Source organism: Gopherus evgoodei, chromosome 23 (genome assembly GCF_007399415.2).
Source record: "Gopherus evgoodei ecotype Sinaloan lineage chromosome 23, rGopEvg1_v1.p, whole genome shotgun sequence".
In the NCBI taxonomy this organism is placed as follows: Eukaryota; Metazoa; Chordata; order Testudines; family Testudinidae; genus Gopherus; species Gopherus evgoodei.
In genome coordinates, this window is record NC_044344.1 from 2,876,024 (window position 1) to 2,892,164 (window position 16,141).

Below are 16,141 nucleotides of genomic sequence, written 5' to 3' on the forward strand. Positions count from 1 at the left end.
GAGCCTGGTGCTCATGCCCCAGCCGTGCAGAGGTCCAGCCCCACAGATCGCTCGGGATCTACCTACACACAGGAATTACTGTGCCCGCTGCTGATCTGCAGTCTCCTCTGGGGTGGAACAGAACCCGTGTTCGGCCACCACACAGGTCTGACTCCAGGGAAGGGGCAGGGGATTCAGGGAGGCAGAGTGTAATGACCCACGTTGGACTGTGCCCCCAAGCCCAGCAGTAACACCCTGACTCCTGGGGATCTCCAGGACAGCATGAACCTGTAAACGAGCATTGTTAGCAGGATTCCACCCATCACCAAAGGGCAGCAAGGAACAAAGGCTCCCCTGGCTGCCTGCAAGGGGCTTGGGTTCGAGTCTCACAGGCAGATGGCACTAATGCAGCACAGCCGCTCTGCTGCCTGGCCAGAAGGGGGCACCCCTCTGCACACACTGGCACTGCAGTCATGCTGGAGCGCCTGCCCCCCTGCCCCCAGCCCAGGCCCGTAGGAAATACAGACTTTACCTCCCAGCCTCAATGCCAAGCGGTGCAGGGCAGCTGTGCGGGTGCCTAATAGGCAGGGATGGGGGGTGGAAGAGGGCCCCCTCATTAGAAAATCGCTGATGAGGCTGTTGCAGGCTGTGTGGGAAATGGCTGAGAGATCAAAGCAGTCTAGCCTGATTCAGAACCCAATTAGTGCCTTTAAAATAAAGAGGGAGCTCTATTGCCAGGGCGCAGTCAGCTGTGGTGTGAAGCTAGGCCGAGGGTCCTGCATGTGCACCATGGACAGCAGGGGTCCAGCCTCCACCCCACAGCCACCGACTGCTGAGAAAAGGGGCCACCAGGCCTGTGCTCCAGGCCAAGGTGGGGAGGGAGGGAGGTGTTGGGACCATGCCCAGCCACGGCACCAAACTATCTGCTCTTCTTACACAGCCCAGAGCATCCCCAGCTGCCCCTCCTCCACTGGCAAGCAGCAGTACAGGGCTATGCCACACAGCTGGACAATTCAGAGTCTGACAGGCAGAGGGCAGCTGCACACTAGCCCCATCAGGACAATCTGTTCAAATAGATGAGCCTGTTTTGTGCACAAGCCCAGCCTAGCGGCAGAGATGGGGCAGAGGGGGCCCGTTTAGAGGCATGACGAAGAGGCAAGTTTGAAAGGGGTCTGTGCCCTAGATTATTTCAGCCCCCTCCTCTCCACCTTGCCAACCCCATTGCTCCCCAGACAAACATGGTCTCTTTCCCCCTGAGGATAGCGTCAAGCCCAGGAAGATGCCATGCAGTCAGGCAGTTAGAAATCAGCCCATTACTCGCCAGCTCTGCTCCAGCTCCGTGCCGGTTACTTGGGGCCAGCCCCTAATGAGCGCCAGGCCTCTAACCTTCAGCGGGTGAGAGCATGCGAAGAGGCAGCTGCGTTTTCTCTAGCGTAGGTGGGATACCTTGCTCACAGACACCTGGCTCTCCTCTTGACACCAGGTGCAGGCCTGCTCTACAAGTGCTCAGCTCCATTGAATAGCAGCGAAGCCCTCGCTCCAGGGGACTGAAGTCTGCACTTGGAAAGGGCCCGGTCTCACTGGGCTTTAATTTCTAGGCAGAGGATTTGACTCAGGGGCACAGCACAGACACCCCTGCCTCTTTGCAGCCTGGACAGTGAGCCATCAGCACCAGGAAGCTGTTGCAGTTCATTCTCAAGGCCCTGCAGGTGCCATTACCACTAGGGGAGAGCAAGCCGGAGTCTGTTCTACCCTGGGTAGCAACCACCCACGCCAGGCAAGGATCCAGAGGGGTTCTCAGGTCCCACTGGGCGGCTGCAGCAGGGGTGGTTAAAAGAAATCAGCTTTCAGCTGCTGCATGGCAAGCTGGTGCTGGGAACTGCCGAGGGCAAGCAGTCCCCAAGGCCATATCTGCTGTGGTGGCTCTGGCTTACCCCATCTCACTGCCAGCATCTTTGCAAATTTGCTAATAGTTTGGCCCACCTGGCACCGGCCCCAGCACAGACAGTAGCTGGAGGAATAACTGTCTTGCTCAAGGTCTCCGCAGCCAATAAAATGCAATTTAAATCAAGGCTCCCATCTGTTCTCAATTCTGTGCCGAGCCTGCTTCTTATTAGACCACAGCACATCTTCACCAGCAGCACTAACTCTTTGTCCACCGGCATTTCCCACACTGGGGGACTGTTAGACGGGGACAGACCCCTGCTGCAGTAGCTGTCCACACACTCCTTCCTCTTATGCCTTCATAGCGGGAGCAGGGAGTACAGCAGAGCCAGATGAGCAGGGCTCCAGCCTTCACTGTGCAGCTGGTCAGCCTGCTGCAGTCCCCCCCACCCCCCACTCACCGGCTATGGGTACGGCACAGGCTCATGGACTAGACTAGCTGAACAGCACCACAGAACCGCCTTGTAGCACAGGGCCTAGGTGGGTTCCAGGAGCAGGAACCACACATCCCACTCCATTTAAACAGGGGGCATTAGTTCCCACACACTGTACTGGCCATACATGGTGGCAACTTACCCCTCCCTGCAATGTGTGGGGAGAACTGGAGCACCCCTCACAGCCCCACTGAACCCTTTCGAGGTCGGCCCCAGGAGAAGGGGGAGGCACAGCTGGCCTATCAAGCAAGCTCCGATTTTCTCAAAGCCTGTATTATTTTTAACATAAGCTGCAGAAAATGTAATCGCATCTTCTCAGCACTGGAGGATCGTTTCAAGGTGCCTGTCGAGCTGGTCAGAGACTGCCACACATCAGTGAGAGACCGGGGCTTTGCGTTTCCCAACCCGTAAATACCGCTGGGCCTGTCTCGCAGTGGAGTTATGTCCTTGCACCTGCCTTTCAGGAGTGAGCCCACCCAAGGGCAGCGTGAACCTGGGAGATGTGGGGGACAGAGAGGTTAGGGAAGGACATAACAGGTGCCAAATGTTCACTGCGTTGGCACACACATTAGTCTGGTCTACGCTCTCCCAAGAGGCTCATTACAAACAGATGACACTTTGATCAGACAGTAAGTCATTTTCAACCCAGCAGGGTTACTTTTTAATTTAAAAATAGATGGGAGAAGGGGTTGCCCAGAATCCCCACACACGCAATGCAGCTTCCTCAAACTTCACAAACTCGTTCCAGGCGACAAGCACGACTCACTGTGCTACAAGGATGCCCCCTGCTGGAGACAGCTTGCTCCAAGGGCGACTACATCACAATGGGTGGAGTGGGTCACTCCTTAGGGATGGGGGGGCGGGAGAGTAGAATCAAATTAAAACCCAGTGCTGAGCTTAGGAACTTCCGAAGTGCAGAGCAGGGTGCAGGCTGGCTGGTGTCATCAGCCAGATGTTCCGTTCGGTTCTAGCGCACGGGCAAGGGGAGAAGAACCCAGATCTTTTGGAAGAGGCCTAACGTGACTCTTCCTAACGTCACAAACAAGCCAGAATACATGTATCCCCAGCTTGAGCAGTGAGATACACGGCCCTCAGGGCTTCAGCCTAAGCCCCGATCGAGCCCCCCAGACATTACGCCTTGCTAAGAGCGACATCTGCTACGCGGAAATAACTAGACTTCAAAGGAGCCTGGGTTGGGAGCGCAGCGCCTGCCATCTCATTTCCTCCTGCAGCCTCTCGCGCTGCTAATGGTTTCGTTTCTCCAAACAGACTCTTGCTGCCTGAGCACCATCCCTTTGATCTCCAGCTGTTCTAAGAAGGCAACATGATGGCATACGTGCAGGTTGCGGGGAAAGGATGTCAGGACGGCCTGCAAACATCCTGGAGCCAAGAGGGAAAGGGAGCCCTGCAAGAGGCTCAGGATAGGGCCTGCAGCCATTCACAAACCGCTCAAAATCCACCACAAGGAGGGTCACTTTGGCTTGGTCTCAGACTCAGGGCATTGTCCACCTCAGCTGGCGGCAGATTTAAAAACAAGGATACAGTTAAAAACAAACGAGGCAGCTTTATAACGAGATGTCGTGAGATGAAGGCAGATCAAATTCATCCCTTTAAACGCTCCACTGCCATGGCTCAGTGTGACCTTCAGCAAAGGTTGTTACTGCGGACAACGGAGCCCAGGCAGTTATGTGTCTAAGACCCGGAGAGAGCCACAGCCCTTTGAAAAGAGGCATCACGGTAGAGGAGTCTAGAGCTGCTCCCCCGCCAAGATGTTTCCAACCAAGACGCCGTCCTTGAGGGCATGTTCCACGTCCCTCTCCTCTATCTTCAGGGAAACCTGAAGGAGAGACAAGGCTCCTTACTACACAGACCTGCCCAGCATCCATGGTAGCCAATAAGCCCGGCCCAGGCTACTCAAACTCTGGCCTGATCTTACAGGGTCCATAGTAGCAGCAGCACTGACAGGAACTGCCCTGTGCAGCGGACCAACAATAGCCTGCAATCCTGCGGCTCACGCTGGCCCAGCTAGTCCACCACCAGAGCCAAGCACTGGTGCCTTCCATCTGCAGCCTGCCTCCGAGAGCAGCCAGCGCCAGATCCTCCAGGAGTTCAAATATCCCCACAACAGAGTCACTGGTCTGGGAGCCCTCCTAGGCCTGGAGCCTGACTGTCAGGTCAGGGCAGCTCCGCCCTGCTACCCATGCCCTCCTCAGGGTTTTCCTCAACCCTGCGGGCTCCCCAGCTAACCCTGCATTTGCCAGTGCTTTCCTCCCCTTGCCTGCCAGGCCTGTGTGTTGCAGCCACCCCCACTTCAGCAGCAGCTCCCTTTGGAGCCTGTCCCTAGGGAGAAGGCAGCATGGTTTGGGGGGTACCTTTGTGAGCCTGGCCTCCTTGGCTTTCTTCAGTGCCAGGATGCCCCTGGATTCCAAGAGGGTGGCGAGGGAGAGGCATTCGGACTGGGCTACGGCTGCCATCTGCTGCCGCCGGCAGACTCTGCTGTAGGCTTCATGCAGCTGGGAGAGGGAGGGAGGGAGGGAGGGAGGGAGCGGTCATTACCCACAGCCACTGAACGCAGGGGAGGGAGACGCACAGATGCCAGCCTCCATCTCCCTCCCCGTTCCCAGGCTGACCATCTCCAGGTGTGTGGCTAGACCCAATTCCCCCTCCAGAGTGCGTCGACATCGCTCTGAGCACCTGCCTGGGGAGTTGCCAGAGATCAAACAAGACTGGTCTACGTCACGTGCCCGGTGTGACTGTCCTTCCCAGGGATTCGCAATCCCCAACTTACGGCTGTTGGCGCCCAAGGCAAAGAGCTCAGCTTCTGCTGCAGGCTCATCTAGCCGAACAACCCAACGGCCTGACTCACCTTCCCCAGCGTCACCTCCTTGGCTTTCAGCTGCCTGGCTAGGAGCAGCAGGGAGCAGACCAGGATCTTCTGCTGCAGGGGGAAGGAGTCACTGGCTCCATTGCTTCCCAAGGCCATCCTGTCACCATACACATCCGAGATCACCCGCGATATGTGCGGGAGCCCAACTCTCCTAGGAACTGGGGAGACCGAGGCGGAGGCAGTGGGCAATTTACCTGTAGGCCAGACAATGCTGAGTCAGAGAAGTTGGGGTTTGATCAATATAGAAGCAATACAACACTGGGACAGGAAACAGGGCAGTGCAGAATACACAGTGTATTGGCTACGGGCGAAAGGCAACCCAGTGAAGTCCGAGTTGTCAGAAGCCATGGGTCTGAGTGGGATGTAACTATCCCTTCCTCCCCCATCGCACTGGGAACCCAAATCCTGCAGCCCTGGGCCAGCGCGTGGGAACCAGGAAGTGAAACTGATCCATCTAGTTTTGCTGTTAGGACACAGCAGGGCAAAATGCCAGTGGCCTAAAATGGTGCAAAGAAAAGCAGATTTTTAAAGCAAACTTCATCTTACTATAGTCTGAAGCACCAGCAGAGGGAGAGAGAACCTTATTCTATAGATATGATCGCCAAATTGATGAGGACCCAAGAGTGGGGGATGTTTTAGCCACCCCTAAGAACAGCACATCCTGCATACGGCAGCCAAAAATCCAAGGGGACGGGCTGAAGTCCTCTGGGGGACGGGCTGAGACATGGCAGTGCCAATATCCCCCGCGCACTGTCCCTACGTACAGCTTGCATTTGGAAAGGTTCCACTGCCACTATCCCAAGCTGAACTCCCGCCCACTCTAGCCCCCCCTTTTGCGAGCTGCTATTTCACACCTACACTTAAGTGCTTTCGTTCTAGTTGAAGCCAGCCCCAGAGACGAGAGCAGGTGTGACCTTCACATCCAGGGCTTTTGCTTCCAGAGAGCTGGAAGGAAAGCTCCTTGCGTGCCAGGCGTTTGTGCAATCTCCTGGGGACCTCCATTCCAGTAATGTGCAAAACACGCCATTGGCAAGGAAGGCTACAATTAAGGTCGAGGAGACTGACAGAAAAATAAAAGCTGAGAGTGCAGAGCTTCCTGACTCAGGCTGGCGGCAGCTACTTACAGCCAGGCAGTGGTTTGAAGACAGTCTGGCTTCTCACGTCCAACTCCACAATCTCAATGGCTCGCCTAGGACACACATTTATGCAAGTTACTTTAGACTGAGCCTTTGGTCCTTGTCAAAACCTAAAAGACCCTAGCCCTGAAGGCAGCACCTTTGCCCCTCTGCACTGGAACAGAGCAGCTTGGAACATGAAGGGTTTGCATGCACTCGGGTCAAGTCCTTATCCCCCAGGCACATCCCACACCTGGACTCCCGACTGCTCCACTAAAGAATGGCCCCCTAACAACGCCAGGGCATCATCCCTTTGTCTCCAAGCAGGGATGCTCGCTGCTGGCTGCAGCCTGGGTCATGCCTCTCCTTCAGCTGTGATCACTTGAAGCACCAACTCTCCCCCCCTCCAGGAGGCTGGACCCACCCTCCCAAGCATTCCCGGGCAGGCAGTATCGCAGCCAGCAAGTAATAAGCCCTGCACCCAGGGAGAGGAACTAAACCAGCACGAATACAGAAGTTGTGGGATGCAAACAGCAGCACACAGCCCATTAACAGGAGCTCATTTTCATCTCTAAACATGGCCCTAATGAGACAAAATCCTCTAGTTGCTGCAGGGTCACTGACGAATGGAGGCTGGGAGACGAGGCTCCCAGGAAATAATTTGATTTTAACAAGTGGGCCACACAACGGGAAGCAAGAGAACCACTGCGTGCCTGGCAAGATGATGCAGCATTTGGGTGGCCAGCATAGCAGGAGAAGGTTCAGATCTGGGCGGGGGGAGCAACCTGACTTTGACAGCATCATGAGATGTTTCTAGTGTAAGTTTTCCTAGTCTCTCCCAGCCCAAATTCTGGACCCAAACTGGTGGCCAATGTCCCTCCAATTCAGCTGTTCTCCTACTGGGCCAGCCCTGCTTCTGCCATGCTCCCAGCTCAAGATGGCAAGTGTCCTTGAGCTACGGCGGAAGCCCTAGCGAATAGGTTAGTCCTTTGGCCCGGGCTTACTTGGCACACCTTCCTGGAAGAGATGTGCCCCAGCAAAGGAAGGGTCCCCAGTACGGTACAAAAGTCCGGCCTATAATGGAACTAGAGGAGAAAAACAGCCCCAGAAAGGAAGAACGGGGAAGGGGAAAAAATTCTGAAGGAAAAACTGGTTCAGCTTCATAAAGAAACCTGCTTGAGAGCTGCTAATGGGGCCTTCTGCAATACAAATGTAATTAACCAATCTCTAGTCACAGCGGGAAGGGCTGGCAGCAGTGCCTTGTCTCACCCTCCATAGGTAATGGACTGCGAACATCTCAGACATTAACATGGTCAGGAGGCAGCGCTCCTGCAGTGATGCAAGCCTTCCTTTCAACGCCAGGGAAGCAGCAGCATAATGGAGCCTTAAGTCACGCGACATAGGGTAAGGAGCCTGCCTTCGGAGGCGGCAGGGCAAGACAGCGGCATTTACCTGCATATGTCCAGCGCCTTGCGAGCATCTCCTGAAACTGCAGAGACTTTCCGGGCACAGAACTGGATGGCAGTGCTGTCCAAGACCTCATCGCCAGACACCTGCCGAGAAAATGGAGCACAGGGCAGTTACGGAGAGGTCTCCACTGCAGAAGCTGCAGGTGATCCAATACAGTTCAGACAGAAAACAGCCCATTTGGCTGGATGCATGTGGATTGTGTCACGCACCCCACTGCACCTGGGATGTTCTCCCACCTGTGTTGGGAAGACAGAATGCGTAACACACTGCAACCTGGCTAAGATCTCACCTCCAGCCCCCAGAGTCTGAGAGGATCCAGGGATGCCACTGAGAATGGGCTGTCCCCGCCACGGCAGTGGGGGGTCACCAAAACAGGGCTGGAGCCAGTGCCTGGATTAGGCTTGAACCTATGCCACTGACTGACCTGCTTGTGGAAAGTCACCAGCTGTCCCTTCTGCCACCAGCTCAGTGCGAAGTGGCAGGGTTGGCAACAGAGCAGAGCAATCTCTCACAGAAGCCAGCATTGCAGAAGAGTGCCATGCTGCATTTAATAAGTAAGGTCAGCCAGCCACAACTTCAAAGTTTCTTCAAGACAGCACCAGAAAGATGCTCTCCTGGTTCCAGATCTGTGTGGGCTCGTTCAGAGACCTATGTCAATGCAGGAGTCTAAGCTTCTCTCCCAGAGAAGGGGATGAGCCCATGTGGACTTGGTCCCTGGGTTCTTACCTGTCTCAGCCGTTCCTGCAGGATGGAGGCAATCTGCTCCTTTGTGTAAGGTGGGAAGTTTAGCAGCTGGGGTTTGCACTTGGGCCGGGCCTGTAGCCTGGCCAGGATCCGGTCCGTGAGGTCCAGGGCGTTGGCCACTCCTGCAAAGCACATTGAGGCTATTGAGAATGGCAGCCTGGGCTAACAGAGAGTGGGGAGATCTTCCAGGATCCGAGAATCATGTGCAAGGCTCTGCATTGATCAGGCATCCTGGGGCTGGGCAAGGACAGTTTTTAATGCACCCATCAGGTGATAGGTTTGCTACAGTAACTATGAAGCTGGCTTCTGGCAACAGAAATCAGTCTAATCTTCCCCAGCTTTCTCCAAGAGGAAAATGCCAGGGCACCTCCTGCAGGAGGAAGGATATGTGCCATCCCACTCCCACACAGAGCTTCTGCAGCCACAGGGCATTTCAACGGCAGCAGCAGGCCAAAGCACTGTCACATCACAACTGACACACTTACCGATGAGGACAAGCCTGGAGCCAATGAGCCACGGCCACTCAAACACTGTGTAGAGCACGTCCTGTCCTTTGCTGTCCAGCTGGTCCATCTCATCCAGCACCAGCACGCTATGCAAAGACAGGAAAGAAAGCCCAGCTCAGCACCAAGGCTTTGCCCTGGGAGCATGGAGACTAACCAGCCCCTGCTGAGGAATGACCAGGCACTTCCTGGCTGTCGCTCAGGGCATGGCAGAGGCAGGGTGCAACCCTTTCCTGACACAGCCTGTGCTTAGTAACAAAATAAGGGCCTGGTTTTTCCAAGATGTCAAGCACCCACATCCCACCCTGACTTCCACTGTGGCTGGCGGTGCGCCGCACCTCTGGAAAATCAAGCCCTCAACACCTGGGTGTGGGGGGCACCGACCAGCTGCAATGACTAGGGGACTCGTGGCTGGGAACCCAGCTATCACACAGGCCCAGCCTCTGGCCTTGTAACACTGAGCAGCTCACACCACTTTGGGAGAGTTTCAGAGAACTGCACTCACGTCATGGGCGTCCCCTCTGCTGTCAGCTGCTTCTCCAGCTTCCTCACCAGGTCTCTCCCAGATACCTTGGGCGCCCCCTGCTGGCCCATCTGCTCAGCTATGGCCTGGAACACGGCCTGGGAGCTGCTGAGGGACATGCAGTTCAGGACAATGGTTTTGCTGCCCAGGAGCTCAGTCTGCCACAGGGAGAAGGGAGAATTAGAGAGCCAGCAAGCCACAGCTCAAATCCCTTCCCACTCACCCTCCTTGCACCAGGGAAAAGCTTGGGCGAGCCAAGCAGATCAATGCACCAGAGCAAAGGACAAGGCAGCTCAGCTGACCCAGGCTTTGGTAGTCTGGCCAGAGCAGAGACCAGCTAGCAGCCATCTCCCGTTCCCAGTGCAGCAGTCCCCCAGCACAATCACAGCAAATTCATGCCTCCCACCCTCACTTTCAAGGTGTCTCCATCTCTCTCTCCCTTATGTCCCTCGGCCTCAGGCCTAGTCCACACCGAAAACTCGGACTTTGCACATACTAGAACTTCAGTTGGTAGAAGTTACATTGCTCAGGGATGTGAATAAGCCACCCCCTGAGCAATGTAAGTCACACAAACCTAAGCACCGGTGCAGACAGCGTTGTGTCGACGGAAGAGACTCTCCTGCCAACAGCTACCACCGCTCACGAGGGCTGGAGTAATTAAGTTGTCAGGAGAGCTCTCCCCCGTCAGCTTAGAGCATCTGCACTAGCAGCACTGCAGCTGCGTGGCTTTAAGCTCCGCAGGATAGCCATCGCCTTAGATCAAGCTAGCTACATCAGTCGTGGATGAATTTTTCATCCCCAAGTGACATAATTAAGCCGAGCAAAGCTCCCGTGTACACAGTGCTAGGGCAGGGGAAGAATTCTTCCCCCAACCTAGCTACCGAGTCTCGGAAACATGGATTAACTAAAGCAATGGAAGAAGCCCTTCCATCACTGTAGGAAGAGTCTACGCTACAGTGGTGCAGCTGAAGTGTATCTAGTGCAGACTTACTCTGGGTTCCTCTCTCCTACTCTGATTCTCATGGCATCCGCCTCTCTTCTTAAGGAAACGCCCTCAACCATCTCCTCCTCAAACCCCACTCTGCCCCAAGCACATGCTCCATCTCGTTATTCCCCCTCCACACGCACTGCATTTAACTGCCTGAACCAGACTAAGCACCACAGGACAGAGACCAGAGAAAGCGTTTGTAGATTGTTCTGCACACAAGTGGAGCTACAACATGCCCAAACTGCAGTAATCAGAGGTGCTAATGCTGACGGGGGATGGCAGATTAAACCAAACATGAAGCATTAAGGCCAAAGTGTTTGAGCTGTGGTGAGCCAGAGCAGCAGCCTTGAGGGGCCTGAGAAGCAAAGTCACCCCACTGTTTGCTCCCTTCCCCGTATACTCCAAACCACCTATGTGATTTTGCCTCAAGCTTCCAAGGAAAATCCATCCCACCGAAGATCACCCAAGAAAGATTTCAGGGGGACCAGATTTTGTTTGTCAAAAGGTAGGGGGTACACTGGGCTTATAGCAGGTAGGCATGTTCCTGCTTTAGCTACAGCAGAAACACTGACACCCATAACAGAGCATTTGAGACAGGTGTCTGAACCTCCAACCACAGCCATACCTGGAAGTCTTGCAGGATTCTGCTCAGACAGGCAGTTTTTCCAGTGCCAGGAGCACCGGAGATGTAAAGACTGCCAGGTTTCTCCCCACAGACATGTTCTTTCAGGAACCGCCTGATGGCATCAGTCTCCTTCTCCCTGGCAAGAAGCCGGTCAGGGACAGCTGTGTGCAGAACGCTCTTTGCCTGCTGATAACAAGTGCCTATGCCAGATAGAGAGACACATCAGAGAAAGATGCAGAAGCACCCTGGGGCCTGTTCTCCACCAGACACTGCATCAACACCTACCTTCCTGCTTGAACAGCTGGATGCACACAGGTTCCTTGTTGAGCCGAGCGCGCTCAGAGCTTCTTGGGGTCTCCTGCCGCTTGAGGAGCGGGGACGGCACCAAGTTGTTCCTCCTGCCAGGAGACTCAGTCGTTGGCTGCTCACTGGAGAACAAGCGTCGCCCCTTGTGAGAGGCAGATGGGAGCTCATTCTCCTTCTTGCTCTGCTTTGTCGGGGAGCAGGGCACTGACTGGGGGACGTTGCACAGGTTGTCATCACCTGCAGGAGGGAGAAGCGCCAAGTTCAATAAGCAGCAGTGGCCAATGGAGAGGTAAACGGCTGGAGGAAGGTGTGGCATCTGGATGCCTTCACAAGGGACCAACTTACATTGCAGGGTCAGGGCATGCTCTGAAAGTCAGGCTAGGATGTCAACCCCACAAGAAATTTAGAATGGCCCCCAGGGGTTGTAACTACAATTAATGGGCCAAGGGGAAATTAGCCCCAATATTAGCAAAAGCTCCCTGAGACAGACCTATCCAGCTGTGGGCCAGCCTCCCAGGGAGCAGTTTCATCTGTTGCTTGAGATCCTCCATACTAGGCTGGGTAAGACAATGAAACAGTCCTACGCTGGCCTCAGGGAGGGGGAATGTCCCTTAGCCTACAGAGCCCAGGAGAAGCCTGCTGGTGATAACACAGGTTAACTTTTCCAGTGCAATCCCTGGGCAGTGGTTTCCATTGAGGACCACGTACCATTTCTGACCTCAGAAGACTCAACGGGAGGCTGACACAGATCAAAAGTACAACAGTATTTATGTGGTGACTAAGCTTTCAGTCATCTTGGCTTGTTTGTTCAGTGTCCTGTCATATTCATCATCACTTAGTGGGAACAATTTGCTCCCCTCTAGGAACAGCACCATTCCTGCCTTGTTTCCTTCCTTCCATCTTCCTCTCCCCCTTCGCTGATCTCTTTGCCCTGCAGCAACTCCTAGGTTCCACTAGGGTTGCCAACTTTCTACTTGCACAAAACCAAAAGTTCTTGCCCCACCCTCTGCCCCTTCTCCGAGGCCCTGCCCCCACTCACTCCATCCCCCACTTCCTCTGTCTGCTCATTTTCACCAGGCTGGCTCGGGGGTTGGGGTTCAGGAGGGGATGCGGGCTCTGACTGGGGGTGCAAGCTCTGGTGTGGGGCTGGAGATGAGGGATTTGTGGTGCAGGAGTGGGCTCCAAGCTGGGGCTGAGGGGTTCAGAGTGTGGGAGGGGGCTCCAGGCTGAGGCAGTGGTTTGGGATGCAGGAGGGGGTGAGGGTTCTGACTGTGGGGTGCAGCCAGGGATGAGGGGTTTGGTGTGTAGGAAGGGGCTCCAACTTGAGGGTGGCACTGAAGGGTTCAGTGTATGGGAGGGGCTGAGGCAGGGGGTTGGGGTGTGGGATGGGATACATGCTCTGGGCCGGAATGCATGTTCCAGGGTGAGGCCAGAAATGAGGGGTTCAGGGTGCGGGAGGGGGCTCCAGGCTGGGGGTGCATGGTCAGGGATGAGGCGTGCAGGAGGGGGCTCTGGTCTAAGGAAGGGGATTGGGGTGCAGGAGGGTGGGGAGGAGGGGTTTGGGGTGAAGGAGGGTGCTCCAGGCTGGGACCAAGGGGTTCAGAGGGCAGGAAGGGGATCAGGGATGGGGCAGGGGGTGCAGGAGGGGGTCAGGGGGCAGGCTCCAGGAAGTGCTTACCTCAAGCAGCTCCCGAAAGCAGCAGCATGTCCACTCTCCGGTTTCTAGGTGGAGGGACAGCCAACGGGCACTGCAGAGCTGTTGCTTGGGACAGGGATGGCAAGCAGAGCCCCCGGGCTGTCCCTACAGGTAGAAGCAGGATGACATGCCACTGCTGCCTTGTCCCACTGAGCTGTTGATCGGACTTTTAACAGCCTCACGCCTGGCAATCCTAGGTCCCACCTCCACACCCCTGGGGTCCACTCCTATTTCCCTGTTCCACCCACTAAAATAATTTTAGGGTCCTAGAGTGAATATTTCAGTGATGAGTGGAGTGGGGAATGGACACCTCTCCGAACCCTTGGTCTAGCCTGTCTAGAGACCCGAGTCAGAACTTCCTTAGTTACACTCAGTTCACAAATGACAGGCTCTTAGGAATTGTGGGCAGGGGCTGGGGGGAATTGGAAATAAAATTGTTACCGATATAACTATGTCAGTTTGGAGTGTGACATTTCACTGACGTAGTTATACAGGTCTAAGGTCCTGTGTGGATGCAGTTGCACCAGTGTAGAGGTACCTTATACCTGCATCCACATTAGGAGGGTTGCACCACTCTAACTATACTGGCATAGCTAAAGGGGCAAAATTTTCTAGCGCTGACAAGCCCTTGGATGCTGGATATGAGAAGATGCAACATATCTATCTAGGGTGACCAAATAGCAAAAGTCAAAAATTGGGATGGGGGGATAATAGCTGCCTATATAAGAAAAAGCCCCCAAAATCAGGACTGTCCCTATAAAATTGGGACATCTGGTCAGCCTATATCTATCCCAAGAGAACTGGACTTGGCCCATGGCCTAGGCGCTTGCCACCTCACCCAGAGGACTGTGAGGGTGACTAACCAGGTAGTTGTTTGCTACCCAAGAAACAAGGCCCAATTCTCAGGCGTTGAGCAATCTTGATGCCTCCTTTTTTCAGGTAGAAAGGAAAAGAAAGGCCCGTTGTCTGTGGGGTGTAGGGAACAGTCTGGTAACGCCCATGGGAACAGTGAGCTGCAAGTGCGGGGCTAGGAGCCAGGAACCCTGAACTCTCATTCGGGTTCTGGCCCTGCAAGAGGTGGGGGGCAGGGTAAGTCCCCTGGCAGTACCTCACCTAGGCGTTTGCGGGGGCTCAGCGGCAGGACCTTCTCGCGGGGAGAGAGCGGCAGGAGGGTCACCCCGGGGAGGGTCGATGCGGCATCTTTGCCACCCGCAGTAGGCACGCCGGGCGCCCTGGCCTGTTTCCTCCTGGGGAAGTCGATAGCGGCCTGGGTCTGGGACCTGGTGCTGGGCATGGCGGCCACACGGATACCTGGGGGGCAGAGGAACTGCTGGCCTCAGAGTCATCCCCCCCCGTAAGGGGCACCAGCCCCCTCACAACGCTGGGCAGGGGGGGGAGGCTCCCCCACCAGGCACCGCGCCCCCCCCTCCTTCCGCCTCCTCCCCCACCACCACCACCACCAGGCACCGCGCCCCCCCCCTCAGCCTCCTCCCCCACCACCAGGCCCCGCGCCGGCCCCCAGCCCGCCCCGGCCCCTCTCACCGCGGCTCCCGCTCCGGCCGCTCCGCGCTCTCGGTCTCTCGCTCACTTCGCGCCAACAGCCCGAACCAGCCCCGCCCACGCGCCCCATAGGCTCCTCCGCCCGCCGCCTCCGCCAATCGCGCGGCTGCGCGCCAAGCCAGGCCCCGGCCCCGAGCTGCCCGCCCGCCAATCAGCGCCCAGAGCGCCGCCGCGACCCGCCCCCATCCAGCCCGGAAACAGCGGCCGGCCCGGCGGACTACGGCTCCCAGCAGCCCCTGCGGCAGGGAAGGTGCCGCCGCGCGCGGCCCCGGGGCGCAGTGCATGCCGGGAGATTGAGTCCCCGTGGAAAGACGCTCTGGGACCGACTGTCCGTGCAGGGGGGTCGGAGGGTCCCTGCCTGCCCCGCGCCCAGCCACGGGGCGGCAGCGAGTCCCGGGGTGCAAACGGCGGGGGCTGGGCCCCGGCCCGGCCGGTCGCAGGCGGGATCCGAGCCCAGCTCCCTCCGGCCCGGGGTCCCGCCAGCGGCCGCGGCCGGGCGGGCTCGGAGCCCAGCTCCCTCCGGCTCAGGGTCCCGGCCGGGGCCGGGCGGGCTCCGAGCCCAGCTCCCTCCGGCCCGGGGTCCCGCCAGCGGCCGCGGCCGGGCGGGCTCGGAGCCCAGCTCCCTCCGGCTCAGGGTCCCGCCAGCGGCCGGGGCCAGGTGCCCCAGCGGGCACGGACAGAGCAGGGAATCAGCGACTGACCCATTCCCGGCTCCTGGCAAGCAGACTAGGGCCACCAGCCCGTCCAGCCTGGCTGGAAGTTCACGGCCGATAGGTCCATCAGTGGCTAATCTAGTTCTTTTTTGAATCCTGCTATTGTCTTGGCCTTCACAACCTCCTCAGCAAGGAGTGCCACAGGCTGCCTAGGCCTTGTGTGAAAAATACTTCCTTTGTTGGTTTTAAACCTAAACTGGGGACATGCAGGTACTCCTCCACAGCGCCTAGGGCTGCACCCTCCCCAGGCCTGGGGACAGAGGGGATCACAGGGCAGGGAGCCCCCACCCCCCTTGGAACACAGCAGGTTAGCCCTGACCTGGTGGAAGGGCTCTGGGAGATCTGACCAGCCCCTGGAAATGGTTCTGCTCTCTTCTTCAGGGATCACAACCAGACCATAACATTAGCAATCCACCTCCTCCAGCTAAACTCAAAGGCACATGGGCCTAGCCTGAACGGAGGAAGAAAACATTCACAGTCACTACAGAGAAAAAGGACAGTCCCTGCAATTAACTATTTCACAAATTAATTAGTAAGAGTAGGAAGGCAGGAGGCTGCTTAACAAAACTCCGGGTGGTGAGGCTCCAGCCCTGACTACTGTAGCATGATAGTTATGGAGATCAAGTACCCACAGCCTACCTCAGCAGGCATAAT

General features: G+C 56.5%; 1 protein-coding gene across 1 annotated transcript; it reads right to left on the reverse strand.

Moving 5' to 3' along the window:
- Positions 1-3,021: 3,021 nt before the first annotated feature.
- Positions 3,022-14,823, reverse strand: CDC6 (cell division cycle 6). The gene is made up of 12 exons (XM_030541654.1): positions 14,757-14,823; positions 14,328-14,525; positions 11,498-11,755; positions 11,213-11,412; positions 9,582-9,757; positions 9,059-9,165; positions 8,556-8,695; positions 7,812-7,912; positions 6,369-6,433; positions 5,224-5,438; positions 4,730-4,870; positions 3,022-4,194 (listed from the first exon to the last, which is right to left on the reverse strand). Exons 2-12 carry the CDS (start codon positions 14,506-14,508, stop codon positions 4,105-4,107), a joined length of 1,674 nt encoding a protein of 557 aa, XP_030397514.1. The 5' UTR covers positions 14,509-14,525; positions 14,757-14,823; the 3' UTR covers positions 3,022-4,104.
- Positions 14,824-16,141: the final 1,318 nt, after the last annotated feature.

Excerpts from the sequence above, each read along its gene's own strand:
- CDC6 (XM_030541654.1), bottom strand. The coding sequence starts at position 14,508 with ATGCCCAGCACCAGGTCCCAGACCCAGGCCGCTATCGACTTCCCCAGG. Across the intron at positions 4,871-5,223 it reads AGGAGGTGACGCTGGGGAAG|CTGCATGAAGCCTACAGCAG; the intron begins GTGAGTCAGGCC and ends TCCCTCTCCCAG. Across the intron at positions 4,195-4,729 it reads AGGAGGCCAGGCTCACAAAG|GTTTCCCTGAAGATAGAGGA; the intron begins GTACCCCCCAAA and ends TCTCTCCTTCAG.